This window comes from Crocodylus porosus, unplaced genomic scaffold (genome assembly GCF_001723895.1).
Source record: "Crocodylus porosus isolate Cpor-Errol unplaced genomic scaffold, CroPor_comp1, whole genome shotgun sequence".
Taxonomy (NCBI): Eukaryota; Metazoa; Chordata; order Crocodylia; family Crocodylidae; genus Crocodylus; species Crocodylus porosus.
The window spans coordinates 62,658,157-62,675,573 of NW_017728947.1; the positions used below are offsets into that span (position 1 = coordinate 62,658,157).

The following is a 17,417-nucleotide window of genomic DNA, read 5'->3' on the forward strand; positions in this document are numbered from 1 at the left end:
GCACAAGAGGGCTTCAGAACCACAGTGAGATTAAATACAGTCCATTCTGTCCAGCGTGTTGTAGAAATGGGGTCTAAAATATCAGTATGAAATGTTATTTTCAAGCTAAGAGTGTCCTTTGAACTTTTATAACAAATATTAAAATTTCAAAATGTCTTATTTTTAATCCACACAACTTTTTAACGCATTTTTAGTATAATTTCAAAAAGGAATTTCTAAACACCCAACTATATACCTTTTTTTTGTACTTTGCAATAGTAAGCTTTGCAAAGGGAAGGTCTTTTATACTTTGAAACTCTGAGGATTTCACTGTTTCATACTGTGGAGCTACACCAAAGATGTTCTTGGCCCATTTGTTAGACAAGCTAGAATGTTGAAAAGGTTTTTTTCTATGCTACTTTCCTCAGGAACTGACTGTTTTATTTATTTGCAATTCTCCTAGTGGAATCTCTAAAGTTATAAACCTATTGTTGGGAGAGATTTTCTAACAAAGCTTAGGCTAGCTCTCTGGAGTTTGGCACACAGTGTTTTATGCAAACCATGTAAAGGAAATTTTAAATGTATTATTTAAAAGCACATTAATCTTGCCACTGTAACCGTGTGATAATACATACTATAAGGTTTCCATAAACTCAGCGTCTAAAAGTAACGTTACAGTATCTTCTTTTTTTGTTCTCCAAGTTTGTTCTTGGTATAGCTATTAATTGTACTCGCTCAAAATCTCATGTTTGCACATAAAATCATCAAACCTTAACCTTTAACACACACAAAGGGAAACCTTGTAATTTGCTTAAATATAAAAAATGCAAACAACCACCTATATAATATATGGTAATAAGGTTACATTTGTATCCTTTTTCAACCAAGTTGCTTTATTTGATAAAACAATGAGAAGCTAATAAGATATATTGAAAACAGGGTGTCAAATCAGAAAGCCTATGACTTTGCATTTATTTTTAAGGTTTTTGACAAAAAATCTTCAAAAATTGGAGAGGTTATTGTTTTTGTTTTTAAATTTGTAAGAGACATTATTCTTAAGTGAATATACATCACATATAATACAGTTTTGATTCAGCTCCGCTCTTTGCAGTGATTTCCACTCTGTTTTGTAAAAGTACTGTACCTCATTAGGAATTCATTTGAATAAGTGATTGACTTCATGTAGCTGTTCTGTCTCTGGGGATTGAGAACAAATTGAAATTAAACTAACTAGTAAGGAAATATCATGTGCTAATGTGCTAATTTTGTGTTATCTATACAAAATGCAGGAAATCCTTATGTGTATGAGCATAGAGCAGTTTTATTATAAAGTGCCATTTTAATTTTCATATGGGAATGTCACAGGTGAATTATATATTTAAAAATGTGGTAGACTCCATTTTTTAATGTTCATTCTTTTGGTAAGTAGTGGCAAGATTTACTAAATTAAATGTTTTCATACAAAAGCGGTCTTCTTATCCAGATTATTTTAACAGATTCACCTGATTCATACATATGTGTGTGGTGAGCTGATCCTATGGGCAGCCAAAAGAGGAAGCCAGGAGGGCCAGGAGGAAGGGGACAACCTACAGCAGGGCTGTCCAGCTTTGGTGTACCTGTGCGGTGCACATTGCATGACTCCCATGTCCTATGGGTGCCTTTTCTTCTAGGATCCCCCTCTGCCATGCCAAAAAGTTTAAAGTTTCCCATTCTTTCTAGGACTCCTTAATCCAGCCTCATTTCCTGTGCCCTCCTCGAGCCCCTGTACACATGGTGAGGGTTTAGTCCTTCAGGATTGCATTCTATGGCCCCTAAATTGAAACGGTGGGTTTTATTTTTCCGTCACTGTTTACATGTCATTGGTCTTAAATCTCATTAAATGCTCAGTGCACTATTCACAGTAAATTACTGCAGGGGGTGCCACACATAACAATCCACCTCATTGATCTCTTCATACTAAATTACAGCAGGGGGCATCGCACACTGCTAATCCCCACTACAGATCGATGATCTCTACAACTCACTGATTTGAACAGATGACCAAATGTGTGTGATTTCATTAATTTAATTATTTTAATTGTGTCATTTCATTAATTTAATTTAATTACTTTTTACACATTTTTTTACTAGGGCTGTCAATCATAGTTAATGTGTGCAATTTAACACAGTAATCGGTTCTTCAGTTAATTTTTTCAATGTGTTAATTGTGCACATGGTTTTGGAGCCTATGCCTGGGTTCCACTCTGCTGCCTCCAGGCCGCCCAGTGGGGCAGCAGTGGGAGTGCAGAAGGCCGCGGGGCAGCCAGGGCATGGGCTTCTGGCAACTGCAGCTGCCAGGGCACATAGACACAACTGAGGAGCTGCAGTGTAGAGCAGTGCCATGCCAGTAAGTCTGTGGAGGGGGAGGAGTGGGGTTAGAGAGAAGAGGTGATGGGGGCAGATCAAGGCCCCCATGGTGAGGGAGGGAATGGGGTAGGGGCAGGCACTTGCGTGAATGCGGCCCCAGGATCACGGCAGATCTTGTGATGGAGCCTCATCCAGAGGCATGTGCGAGGCATGGCTCCCCACTGCTGAACGCATCCCTGGAAGATGCATAGGGGGCATGTTCTCTTCAGATTTGTGTGCGAGGTAGAGGCGGGCTGCCTGCTGCAGGCTGGGGCTCTGCTCCCTGCTGCCTTCACCCTGGGAGCCATGTGCTGGCCACTCCTCACATCCCCTGCTTGTCCAGTGGCAGGAGACCCAACATAGCATCAAGCAGCCCGTGGAGCAAAGGCAGCAGGGCACAGAGCCTCAGCCCACAGCAGGCAGCCCACCTCCACCCCATGCACAAATCTGGGGGGAACATCCCCCCTGTGCCTCCCGCGGAGGGATGGACAGTGGTGGGGAGCCACCCCCCGACCTCTGAATGAGCTACCCATGGCTCTGTCCCATGACCTGCCCTGGCCCAGGGTCCCATTCACCCCAGCATCTGTCCCTGCCCCACTCGCTTCCTCACTGGGAGGGCCTCAATCTGCACTCCTTGCCCTTCCCTCTTCCCCTGCCCCTTCCCCCCCCACAGTCTTACCAGTACAGCACTGTCTGTGTCTGTCTGTGTGTCTGTCTGTGTGGATCTGTCTGTGTCTGCCCCTCACTCCCAAGCTACATTCCCCCCCAGCTCTGCTTGTGCCCCTCACTCCTGACCCACAGTATTCCTGCATTCCTTCTAGGGTGTGTAGGGACCCCCCCCAGCTCCAAACCCCACATCTTCACAAATTCCCCACACACACATTCCACCCCTCCACCATACAAAGTACCTGCATAATTTTGCATAATTTAGAGCTTTTAGCTGTACAGTTAAAATTGTGGTTAATTTTAATCACTCAACTGATCACAATTAAATTTTGTAATTATTTGATGGCCCTAGTGTTTACACATTTTTTTCAAAAATTTACACCAATTTTTTAATTTTAATGTAATTCTTATTCTTTTCATTCATATCTTTATTTTTAATCTTATCTGATTTTCTTATTTTCCTATGTCCATATCATCAAGTAAGCTTTATTTCATGTGTAAATCCTTCTTTTTTTTATTTCACTCAAACAATCACCCCTACCAAAAGGGTGCTGAGTGCTTATAATACACCCAGAAATCTGCCTGTCCAGACTGTGGTGTGCTAATTGGAACTCCAATAATGCACTCCCTGCATTATTTCACAGGAGGCCCCAATCCCAGAAGATGCCTGCGTTCCCCCCTTCTGCACCTACATTCCTGCACTATTGGAAGCCCTTGTTTCATTCAATGTTTCCCTTCCATCCCCAGACACTGCTTGCCACATCTCTGTTTGGGTCTCTGTTTCCATAGGCACCCAAGTCCCAGTTTTCTCAGGCTATCCCCAATGATCCACTCACCAAATTCAAATCCACATACCAACCATCCAATCTCTCCCCTCCTCCCCACAGGCTAACAAGAGACTCTAGCCTTCTGACTATACATACCTCTCCCCCTCCGCCCCCCGAGAGACAGGAGCAGAGAGTGACTTCGTTATCACTTTCCCCCTCTAGAAGCAGGGTGTTGAAATTCTCTGAGTGCTTATAATATGTGCACGAATCAGCACCCCGTGAATTCTTTATTTCTTCACACGCATATTGGGTGATGAGTTAATGTGACCAGCATTTAGATAATGCAATTTAATGTCCTTGCCACATTTCAACATCCCCATGCACACAAAGTGAAGGAAAACCTGTAGACTTCAGCCCTCTCTGGTTCCCCCTCTCCCCCACCATCACCACAGTGTGCCCCTTCCTCTCCCCCCCGCCACTAGAGACAATGAACTTATGAGACAGACAGAAGTGTTGCAATGAACATTTTTTATTTTATTTATAGAAACACTCAGTGGTAACTGCTGAACAGTTTAGTGTTCAGTGCTGATCAATCCGTGACATACAGAGCACCCTCTCTGTCTGCAGCAGCCAGAATTTGTGTGGCAAGGCAATTCCACACAATGGCTTCCCAACCAGCATATGTATGCTGATCATAGGGGACACTGTGCCTTGCCCGCCCATGTCTCTGTCTGGCCACTTCCTTCTGCACTTCCTCAGAACAGGACTCACTGAATACCTCCCCCGGTCTTGCAAATGTTGTGGAGCACAGGCTGCCACAATAAACACTAATGTTTTCCAACTCCACCTCAAGCCTGTAGTTCACCATGCTTTTTGACAGCCAAAGGCACATTCAGCAGTCCTCCAGCATTTGCTGATATAGTGGTTGAATATTGCCTTTTGCTACTCAGTAACTTGTCCTCCATATGGCTTCATGAGCCAGGGCAGGAGGAGGTAAGCTGTATCTGCTATGATACATGGGGGCATGACAACACCCCAGATCACTGCATCATGGACCGTGGGCACATATTGTCCTTTCTGCATCATGCCAGGCAGTGGCAAGTTTCAAAAGACACATGCATCATGCGCACTACCTGCCTAGCCTGTATAAATGTTGGTGAACCATCTTCAGTGATTAGCTACAGCCTGGGGGATCACTGAGGCAAATCCCTTATTGTTGGTCAATGACCAGCTCCCCTGGGATGCGGACAGGACCAGGAAGTGTGTGCTGTGCAATGCACCCATGTAGTTAGGGAACCCCATGGCCTTGAAGCCTTCAGTAACTTCCCTGGGGTTATTGATGAAGCTGTTCTCTGTGGTGTCCTACAGCAGCTGGCATACTTCACATATTGCCACCCTAGCTATACGGGGAGCCATGCCAAACTGGTTCCCAATGAAGTGGAGGCTGGTGGGGGCAGCCAGTTTCATGATGGCCATGGCCACCCTCTTTTCTGATGTAATGGAGAGATGCATGACAGTATCCTAGTGCTCAGTGTATGGTGACTATGTGCACAAATATGTCTCTGCTCATATAGAATCTCTCAAGCCACTGTTGATCATCCCAAGTCGACAGTATGATGCACTCCCACCAGTCAGAGCTGCTCGCCTGTGCCCAGACCTTGAGATCATTGCTCTGTAGGTTGATCCACAGAACCTTGTTATTCTTGAGATCCACAGCTTCTTCTAAGTTCTCTGACTCCAGGTCATGGCCCATTAACTGTGTGAGTGAGGTGGCTAATCTTATCCTCAACTCTCCTTTAGACTCACCTGCCACGACTTGGATAAATAGGAAAAGAAAAGAGGTTAAAGGTCTTAGTTATCCTTGGACAAAATAAAGCTACTTCGATGTTAATTGCTCACAGTGCAAGGTTTATTGTATGGGTTAACAGTGCAGAAATTACTGTTCTTGCCAATTGCTTTATTGGCAAAATAGTGTTTCAGTAAGAACTTCTTCAACTTAGTTACTTGCTAGATGGCAAGTCTTCACTGCCAATTAACTCATTAGCGATACAGGCCTTCCGCATTACTCATTCTCTGCATGCGTGTGGTCCAGGGGCAGTCTCCTGCTATTCTCTCCTTCTCAAATATATTTCCCGCTCCTGGTTTCCATGCTCCCACTGGGAGCAACTCTCTGGTCAACCCCAGGCCCCTTCTCTCTCGGTGGGGCACAATCTCTTCTCCTGAGTTTTCCTGGGGAAATCGTCCCCAGCGCTTCAGGCTTCCCTTCCCCTGCACTCGCTGGCACCATGGGAGCGACTGGCAGGGCAAGCCCTTTGTGCCATGCCTCTCAGGAGTCTGTCGCCTGGTGTTTCAGACTCCCCCTGCGCTCCCCGGCACAGCGGGAGCCACCGACATTACAAGCCTCTTTGCTGTCCTGCTGCATCACTTGGAGATCCACCTTCTGGCATCTCGGCTGCTCCCACCCTTGTTGGTTCAATTGGGTTCCCGGTAAGGTAAATCTTACTGGTACTGACCTGCCATGTACTTTGGGAGTCTCACCCTCCTCGGAGTTCTCTCCCGCTCCACAGTATGTCTCCTTTATTTTTCCAGAGCATCACCAGTCCTCGCTACTTTTCCGGGTACTGAAGGCAAAAGTCTTTTCCCCACTGCCGTTTTTATACCCTGTACTGCTGGCTAATCACCTGGTTTTCTCGAAGGTGTATAATCCCTTCCACCTGGCAAGGTTCATCATCGGGTCAATCTGGCCCGACTTTGTCTAAGTAACAGGGCTCTTGCCCGAGCCCCTGTTACAAACTGGTATAGCAAGGCCTGAGAAGCTGCTGCCCTGCCTTTATAGGAGGTCCATCATGGCCTGCAGAGCATTCAGTAGCAGTATCTATGCATTAATGAATGCCTCTGTTCTCCAGTTGGACACCTCCAGGGAATCCAACAGCATCTGGTTCTCCTCACAGATTCCATCAGGATTCATCAAAGCCATGTTGTTATGCAGGACACAACTGTTACTGTTTCACTTAGCGCACCACCTGCTTGTGCTAAGGGGGTTGAATGGGTAGGGCTATTGAATAGGGTCATTAGCATTCTAACAGCCCTGCTCTTTATATTTCAGTACCTACACAGCTCAGATTCCTGTAACTTCTCCTCCTCTAAACCCTCAGATTCTCCTCCTCTGAAATCAATGACCCCATGATCCACCCAAGGCCGCAGATAATAGCACTTAGCAGAATAATGAATAGACTGCCCATGAAGTATCACTCCAGCAAACACCCCCAACCTGGCAAAAGCCAGGGAAGAAATGTGGGTGTAAGGTCCCTATGCTTTTTTTTAATAGGTCCCATTAGAGCTATGCCAGACATCAAGGTGCCAGAACAACCAAGTAATATTTCAATCAGAAATGTCCAAAAATCTCCCTATGCCTACTTTTTGATGACATGCACTCAGCAAAAAAGGCAGGCGCTGAGCAAAACTCTGAAATGGCTGAACTCCCAATTAAGGGTTGTTGAACAGGGACATAAGCATTTAACAGCATTAACAGCCCTGCTCTTTACATTTCAGTTCCTACACACCCTAGGTTCCTGGATTTCAGGGGGAATCCCCAAAAACCTAACCCCCCTAAATACTTGGGGTTTTACATTTTGGCGGGATTATCCCTGAAATCCATCATGCGCTCAGCAGAAAAAAGGTAAGGGTTCAGCAGAAGACTGAATGGATGAACCCCAAATTTTCCCCTCCCCTCAGACCAAATAGACCCCCAGGAGCACAGCTGAGTAATCAATAGGTCAGATTGTTGCTGGGGGAGTGGGGGTGCGTGCTTGAAAGGACAGCTGCAGTCTCTTCAAGCTGTATTGCAAGCTGCCAGGCTAAGAATTGTGGATGTGTGTGGCAGTGATCCATTAACAACTATTCTTCTGAACAATAGGAGACTAGGGGGGCAATCTGGGACAGGCTATAGATGTCAGAAGTGTTCTGTTAGGAAAGGTCACATGAGCAGATTTCCATGAATGCCAGTACTGAGACATAGTTTACACCTGCATAGCTATGCATATGTGGAAATGGGTGTCCTAAAGCATTCATTACACAGAAATACCTGCAAATTGTAGTGACGCTTGATGGACAAGGGGGCTCACTACACAAAAATTGTAGCAACACCTAGCGGACAAAGGGGCAAACCACATGTCATTCAGTAAATTACCATGTACACATGACAGATTAATGCAGGGGCGGGCAATTATTTTGGGCGGAGGGCCGCTTACTGAGTTTTGGCAAGCCATCGAGGGCCGCATGACAGGCAGCCAGGGACAGATAAATATTAATTTTCTGAATTTTTTAGGGGCCCCGTGGGTCGGATAGAATAGCCTGGTGGACTGCATTTTGCCCACCCCTGGATTAATGGCTACACTGTTCCAAGTTGCTTCATCACAAACTAAACTACATCAGGATGAGGATTAGTTTATGATGATGCAAACTCATTAAAATCACCAAAATCTCGCATACATGTGAAGTGTGATGCCATTAAACCACACAAAAGGGCAATTTTCATTACAGGTACAAGCACCCCTCATCTTTGTCAAAGAGAGGTAGCAGGGTGAGCCCTGTACCATTAGAAGAACATCAGTATTTACCATCTGTAGACCAACTCCTTCTTGGTTTCTGCAGCTCAGGAAATGTCTAAAAGTAACAGATCATCCCTGTCTGCTCCCCCAGGTAGAGAAGGTCACTTCAGCGCAGTTGGAATAAAAATGTGCTATTCTACCTCTTTTGGTTTCCTAACTGGAAATCTATCAGGCTGTTATCTGTCATAACATAATTACACTAGGTCTGGGTCTGGGTCTCTAGTAATTCCATCTTGGATTCTTTATCTGAAGAGCCAAAAGAAGCCACAAGGGACCCATCTACAAGAACATGCTGTAGAGGCAGTGTAAGACACCTCAGACTCAAGTTAGAACAGTGATTACTGGCATATCTCTATAAAGGACTGTTTGGGTCTGAACATCATGCCTTCACTCTGGAGTCTTAGAAGCTAATAAAAGCATCTGATTTCTTTAGTAATGAGACAGAGACTATGCTCTAGACAAAAGTAAGTATGAGGGTCTGGGTCATGATCTGGTCTCTGGAAAGCTCCAAAATTTTCACAGTTTCTAAAATAAAGCCATACTGTACAGATTTGGTTTCCAGTGGCAGTCTCCTTCTGGTGAGTAATGGCAAATTATCCAACCCCAGAGGAGATATCCTCCCATATCTTCTATATGGTTACATTCTTTGAAACATGACTTCTGATTGGATGCTTCAATGCTAATTCTGTTACACCTATTAGGCAGTAAGTGAACTTAGGTATCTAAGTATGATTGTATTCCACCTTCCATGATCCCCTGAAAAAGTATTTGAGGTGGAGGCCTCAGACTGCAGACCAGTCAGCCTTACTTCAGACCCTGGAAGAATCATGGAACAGATCCTCAAGGAATCCATTTCTAAGCACTTGGAGGAAAAAGTGATTAGGAACAGTCAGCATGAATACACATAGGGCAAGTCATGCCTGACAACCCGATTGCCTTCTATAACGAGGTGACTGGCTGTCTGGATGCAAGGAGACCAACAGATGTGCTATACTTTGATTTAGCAAGGCTTTTTATACGGTCTTCCACAACATACTCACAGGCACGTTAAGGAAGTATGGACTGGATGAATGGACTTGTAAGGTGGATAGAAAACTGGCTGGAGCATCGGGCTCAAAAAGTAGTAATCTATGGCTCGATGTGTAGTTGGCATCCAGTATCAAGTGGAGTGCCCTTGGGTCGGTCCTGGGGCTGGTTTTGTTCAGTGTCTTCATCAGTGACTCGGAAGATGGTAAAGAGTGCACCTTCAGCAAATTTACAGATGACACCAAGCTGGTGGGGGAGTAGTAGATATGCTGGAGGGTAGGGCTAGGATTCAAAGTGAGCCAAATTGGAAGATTGGGCCAAAAGAAATCTCATGAGGTTCAAGAAGGACAAGAGTAAATTCCTGCACTTAGGATGAAACAGTCCCATGTACCAGTACAGGCTGGGGTCTGACGGGGTGGGCAGCAGCTCTGCAGAAAAGGACCTGGGGGTTACAGTGGACAATAATGAGCCAACAGTGTGCTCATGTTGCCAGGAAGGCTAATGGCATACTGGGTTGCATTGGTATGTATGTTGCCAGCAGGTCAAAGGAAGTGATTATTTCCCTCCATTCAGCACTGGTGAGGCCACATCTGGAGTATTGTGTTCAGTTTGGGGCCCTCCACTACAGGAAGGATGCGGAGAAATTGGAAAGAGTCCAACAGAGGGCAACAAAAATGGTGTGGGGGTTAGGGGACATGATTTATGAGGAGAGGCTGAGCAAACTGGGCTAATTTAGTCTAGAGCAGAGGAGATCAATGGGATTTAATAGTATCCTTCAACTACCTGAAGGGGGGTTCAAAAAAGGATGGAGTTAGGCTGTTCTCAGTGGTGGCAGATGACAGAACAAGGAGCAACAGTCTCAAGGTGCAGCAAGGGAATTTTAGGTTAGATATTAGGAAAAATATTCTCATTAGGAGGAGAAAAAATTTCTCACTAGGCGTAAAATACTGGAACAGGTTACCCAGAGAAGTGGTGAAATCTCCATCCTTCGAGGTTTTTAAGACCCAACTAGACAAAGCTTTGGCTGGGATATATAGTTGGGGCTGGGTCCTTCTTTGAGCAGGGGATTAGACTAGATGACCTCCTGAGGTCCCTTCTAACCCTAATTTTCTATGGTTCTTTGATTCTATACATGGAAAAGTATAACACATTTTTAGTTTTCCATGTATGAAATCTTATTATTGGGTGAGTCATCTTAAATTCAAAGTCGTCTTGGCTTTAGATAAATACAGTACCTCAAGTACTGGAGAAGCTAAGGGTAAGGCAGTTAAGAAGTTCTAAAGACTCACTTTTTGAAGCATATAGGACATATCTGCTTAACAAAAATGGCAATGCTATGCTGAAATTCAGTTGGGAGAGGTCACTGTTTAAAGAGTTTCTGAAAGATCCAGTAACAAATGATGGAATGCAGAAAGACCATTAGTTCCTAACAGTTCAATCGCTTGTATTTTGTGCAAACCTGTAATTTGAAGGTTAGGAGTGCCACACAATACACATTTATGGGAATATATGGGTCTACCACATATAGTCTTTCATTCAGAATGATTATGATTTGTTGAGCTGAAAATGTACTTTATCTTGGCCGGAGTTTTCCTGTATTCCTGCCACATTCTAAATGGCAACTGAAGGCAAGCAGAAATACTTAGTAATTGATTTAACAACCTAAGACAAGTACAATAAAGTAGAAAAGTTTGTCTCAATGCTTGACTTGACCTGAGAGAGCTTCTTTAGACTTATTTTCTAAACAGTACCTCAGCACCTTGGGCCAACAAAGTGGCCTTTAAGCCTGAATGAGCATGACTTTTTTTTCTCCAGTGCAAAGCTCCAGTATTTCATCTTTTCAAACTGTTTTATAGCACTCAGAACAGAATTATATTGACAAGGTTAGAATTCATCTCCTGGAGGAGAATACTGTGCTACTGTTAAGTGCTAATATAACATTTATGTGTTGGTACCTTAATAACAGCCCCAGCTTACCTAATGAAAGTACTGAAAGCAAACAGTATTCAGTGAGATTTTATTATGACTGAAGTGACTGCAATTTGAGACAAATTATCCCTATTTTTGTTCCCATATCAAAAACAGAAATGCTAAAGCAATTGCTCCATGTTTGGTATGGAATTAGGCTCCACTATCGTTAATCTAGAAGTAAGTGCATTTTTCATGTAAACAGCTCACGAGGGTCAAGCAGCAAAGACTTTTCTGTGGAAAAATGCTTGTCAATAACTTTGTGAGTGAATTTTGAAATAAAGTGCCTGTAACCTGTCATTATTCCTTCCTCTCAAAGTTGAGAGTGAGTGGATGAAAATTGAGCATGTGAATTGAAGACAGGGTGAGTGTTATGGCCTTATCGACTTCAGATAAAATGACTGTTTTAACTTGTTATTATTTTTCCATTCAAAGGTCAGGCAATGTACAATATTAACAGTATAGACTGCAGTGTAAGCAAATTGGTATATAAAAAAAGTTATCATCAATACACACAAAGGAGAGGAAAGTATAAGTCACTAATATCAAGAGTACTTAATGTGTGATCATTCTTTAAGAAAAGGTGGGGGAAGTAAGACAATTTTAAGAAATCTATTCAGAGGGAAAATTTGTTTAAATATAATTCATTGTTGTAGAAAACTGTTACAAGTAATTTCAGTTATTTTTTCAGGGGGGATATACATGTATGTATAATCAGATTCCTTTCAGTAAACAGACTCATTTTCATTTAACAAGTTTTATGAGTGTATGTATTAGCAATGCCTGCATTTGTAACTAAAACAGTTAAGTGCATACTTATCTGTAAGATGATAGACTTCTGCAAGCTGTTCTACATTTCGAGTTTTAAGTCTAGTTCAGAATTGGTCTCAAGGCCTTGTCTATCCAACTCTGGCAGTATGTCCCAGGGAGTATGGGGCCGAGTTTACGTCACCCATCAGAGTCTGCTGGCATGCTTTAGAGCTAGAAGTTGGCCAGGGAGGCTGCATGGGGCTCATCCCCAGTGACCACAATCATGATGGGCGTGAGGTGGCAGTAGTCTTCATTTTTCATCATATTTAGTGCACTTGGAGAGGAAGTGGAAGAGCTGGGTTCTAGACCCTCAGCCTGGAAGGATAGAAACTCACTTCTCCTCCACAGGAAAGGCACTAACCCCCAGGATAAGCTGGTTGGACTGTATCTTCAACCTATCCTGTTGAAAATAGCCTGTGTGTGACCAAATATGTAAAAGTCATGGGCAAAAAGGAGAATGAGTAAGAGAAAGCATGACTGTGTAGCCAGGAGTTGGCAAGGTTTTTTGGCAGCAGGCTAGAAAGACCTCATCTGAGGTAGGCTGGCACTAGGTCCTCACTGCCACTGGTTCTCCCCATTGCCCAGCCCCAGAGCAGGTGAAAGCCCCCCACTGTCAAAAGCCCCCTGACACCGCCCATGGGATCCAGTAGCTTGCAGGCTGTAAGTTACCAGTGCCTGTTGTAGACAGTCATTTAGAATAGGAAGTCCAGGCTCTGCTCCTGCAGGTCATTGCTGGTTGAACTTTGTCACTGAGAGGATGCTGTCACCCTCTAGAGCAGTGATTCTCACACAAGGTACCTGGCAGCCTGGGTGCCACACAGTGCTGGCACTGTTCTGTTTGCAAGCATAACTCACAAGATAAACCCAGGGATAGATTTCAAATAGATACTAATAGTTGGGATCTTTTTGAGCCCTCTGCAACAAAAAATTCTATATTATTTTTCTATATGCAAAAAATGACTGAAAACTAGGACTTGGCATTTTTCAAGGGATTCCTCAAGTCTATCTATGGGTGCTTTGAGTCTAAAAAGGTCGAGAACCACTGCTTTAGATGATGCATTCAGCCCATGCTGAACATAAACCTCATTTGTTTCGAGTGCATGTTTTGTTCCATTTTTTTCATGCAACACTTTAAACATTTTTCACATTGAAATACCGTTGGTGCAAATAAATGTCATACCATGCAACATGTTGTACAGTAGTTCTAACTGCTCTTCTCTGATTCTTGTCTTGTTTTATAGGAATGAGCACAAATAACATTAAGATCTGTATTCCTCCTTAAAATGACATTGACATAGTAGGAAACTAAAATTGAGAAAATGAACAAGAATTAGCTGTCAGACAGATTCATAATTGCTTAAGGTGACTTAAGTTACTTTCTTGGTAACAAAGAGAGAAAAACAAAATATCCATGGTAATAAACCAACTGTGCTGATAAATATAGTATGATTGTACCATAGTATACATATTCACTTTTTAATTGAATGACAAGATCTGAGAACCATTTATTTTACCTTACTATTTAATGTTTACTCATTCTTACAGATTTATCTGTTGTTTTATAAACTAAATTATAGTGAAGGAGCTGTAGCTCCCTTTCCAGCATATAAGAATCAGCTTCTAGTAATTCTGTAATCTAATGCTTGGATTGCTTTGTTTCATTTTTAGGCAGAAGACTCCATAATGTGCAGTAATCTACCCGCAGTGTCTGGAACACTAGCTGTGGTTGTGGTACCGCACCTACCCAGAGAGGCACTCATTGAGTGGCATGTCATTGCAGTAGTGGATGATCCATTACAAAGAAAAACTTTTTCAATGAAGACGTTTTCAGAGGGCTGCCATATTGAATGTGAGGTTGTGGAGTCCAGTTCTGCCACTAGCGCATCAATCTCAGTATGCCTAAGCCTGACTTCACCATCTGTTTCTTCAGTTGATTTAGATACAACTCTACAAGATATGGTTGCTGTTTTTAGGCAAGCTGTTGAGAAACTTTCCGAAGACTGCACTGCAATACCTTTGTGTTTTAGAACTTTCTACAAGAAGGATAGCTTCAGTACTGAAATACTACAAGCAGGTAAGACTGTTGCTGGAATAAGCCATTAATAGTAATTAAGTGGGGTTTAACTGAGGAAAAAATTTAAAAGCAAGCGTGAAGAGTAGGCATGATTGGAATACAAATGTTCTTTCTTTGGTTACCAGCCATATTACTCATTTTTTTAAAAAAGCATTAGCCTGGAAAAAAATATGGCAGTCCGAATAGATGACAAAAACAAAAATGAGCTGTACTCTAGAAAGATAGATCTGCTGCATAAATGTCTTTGAGCAGTGTAATTACTGAATATTAGCATGGTACTATTTTAAAATGCAAAAGTTAAAAAAAAATCTATGAAATGATAGAGTAGAGTGGGGGGAGGTGTCTGTGTGTGTCTTTACTGCCAAATATATCTGTGCCCTTAAAAACAGATACAGTTAACCAAGGAAATTTGGTATACTGTTTGTTTTGTGTAGTAATAACTCTCCATAATTTCAGTCCCTTCCCAGATAAGCAGTGAGAATAATAATGTTAGAAATACAATGTATGCCTTATGTTTCAATGGGTAGATATGCTATGTTCAATTACAAAAGTTCGTAACAACATGCAAAAACCCTCTTTCATCTGACAGGCCTACAGAATGGTTAAAGACCTGATCATGCTGTTTCAGTAAGAGTTTTGCCATTGACTTCAATAGGAGTAGGATCAGGCCTTTAGTCTCTATTTGTCTCAAAGATGCACTCACATATTTAAAAAAAGAGAGATGTTTGCAAACCTACAACAGATCTCTATTAATTAGCTAACATAATGTTAGCCCTCAAAGAACCTACTGTCCTATTTTTTTTATTTAACCTGCAGCAATTTTTGAAGGAAATTCAACTTGACATTGTTTAATAGATTTAAAGTACAGAAATTCAAAGCAATAAAAATGTGGCATGGAGTAAGCATGCTTAATCCATGAAGCAAGGAAAGAACATGTAGCCTGACAGAACGTTGTTCTTCTACTGTGTCTTGTTTAAGAACTAAGAAGCAACCTGATAAAACATGTTCCTAGCATACAATTTACATGATCCCTTTGCTTTTTCTCTCTCTGATGTTTCACGGGGCATATAATAATTAGCTTTGAGTAAAGTACATTTGCCTTAGTTAAATCTAATATTGGGCAAAACGTATAAATAGGATAAATGGATGAAGTGCGAGAAAAATGTAACTACGTAGTATTTTATGTTAAACTAATGGCATGGGTGTAGAATGAATCATCAAGGTTTTTCATTCATCTTTAGTTCCCTCTAAATCTCTCTAAGGCCCTAATGACCATCACCATTATAATCATCAGTAAGAAATGCAGTCTTGTTAAAATGTAGCGTGCATTAAATTTATAGCTAGCACTAATTTATCAGCAAGGAATTTCAGGAGAAAGTTCACTTGTGTTGCTTAGCATTTTTCTTTGCAAAGTCCACAGGCTGGGAAGCAGCTTTGTGTAATGTATTTGAAAATAAAATTTTGTTGTTAACCAGCACCTATCTGTAGCTCTTAATAGAAGAATTTTTATACTAGTTTTCATTCTGCTGTAAGAGGTTCAAAGTAAGAGGCTGAATCTTTAATACATTAAAATCCAACAAGGGGCATGCTTAAGTGCTTCATTAATACAGGTCCTGGTTGCATTCTGGGCATCAGGTGGAATTTCTTCAGCTTCTCAAAGAACACAGTACAGCAATGAACCACTAAATACAATACCCACAGGCATCTTCATGCTATTATTATTATATTCCTCATGAATTGGATATTTTATTTAGTAGCTTTAGAGTGATGTGTCAAAGCTGTCAGTTGTAAAATATTTTAAATATTTTTAAATTATTTTCTTCCTTTAAAGGATGTAATATATAGCAAACAGTTCCAGCACATTTGTAGAAAAAAAAGAATATTTATGACTTGTATAAAGTATTCCTAACCCCTTTTTGTCTGGTTTTTCCTATATTAATTTACTAACAGAATACAGAGGTTTTTTGTGGGGGTTTTAGATTTTGGAGGTAATGGACAATTTAGATGATTACTTTTTAAGATTGTTGTATTATATTAATTGTCAGATCAGCTGAAATCATTTATTGTTTCGCATAGCATGGATTTTAAATCAACCCTGAATATAAATTAACCCCACATTTTCAAAGTCAATTTTAGGAAAAATAGCTTTTTCCCCAACTATGAGAGTTACTATAGAATGGCTGTTGCCATTACAAAATCCCATAGAAGGAAAATACCCAATAAAAGAACTCAAAGAGTTAAATGCATTAAAATACTTACACACCTGCTATGAAAAGTATTCTGACTCGGTATTTTTACTGCATTTAAAAATACTGCAAGAACAAAAGCCAATTATAGGTTGACACTCATATAAGTTGAGTGTGATTTTAATGGTTCTTTTGGAGGGGAAAAATGGGATTTCTAATCAGAACAATGCAGTAATTAGGTGTTTACATAAAATCTAATTTATTCTTTCTCAGAGTTATATCTACCTTTATTGTTACTAGGGTAACATTAATATCTTTTGCAGAGAAAGGCTTTTATGTGACCATATTTGGTAAAACCTAACTATAGGCTGTTTATAATCTAACTACTAAAGCTGGCTCTTCAAGTTGCTAGCTTTTAACTTAAATGTTCATCTACCATTTGGTTTGAAATTCTAGAATAGAAGAGGTACAACATTTTTGTCTAGCTAGTGACTTGCTGACTTTGCAAATACTGATCCCTCTCAAGAATGTTGTGTCTGTTTGAACTAAAAAAACTAACTTTCTTTGAATACATGCCACTGTGAATCCTACTCTTGGTAAATGTGCAACTCATAAACAATATCTGTAGCAGTATCGGTTATGGCCATGAGAGCACCTTATGCTTCCTTGTGCACCTCTGAGGATATAGAAAGTGGAGCAACCAAAACCTTATTTCAGTTTTTTCTTACAGCTTATGAAAGATACAGCCCACTAGTTCTTAGCTGCAGCTAAACTTTCTGAAGACCTTCCAATTTCTTTAGAACTCCTTTGATTATTTTCATTTTCAACTGGTGTTAGGATGTCAACCCGTTAACAACTTAATGGTATATTAACTATATAATATACTGTGTGTGTGTGTGTGTGTGTGTGTGTGTGTGTGTGTGTGTGTATATATATATATATATAT

At 41.5% G+C, this 17,417-nt stretch overlaps 1 protein-coding gene across 1 annotated transcript in view; it reads left to right on the plus strand.

Moving 5' to 3' along the window:
- Positions 1-17,417, plus strand: part of DPH6 (diphthamine biosynthesis 6) — a 405,039-nt gene that overhangs the window by 303,323 nt on the left and 84,299 nt on the right. The window contains exon 14 of the mRNA XM_019552002.1: positions 13,880-14,285. Within this exon, the coding sequence (XP_019407547.1) occupies positions 13,880-14,285 (406 nt within the window). The remainder of the gene's footprint in view (positions 1-13,879; positions 14,286-17,417) is intronic.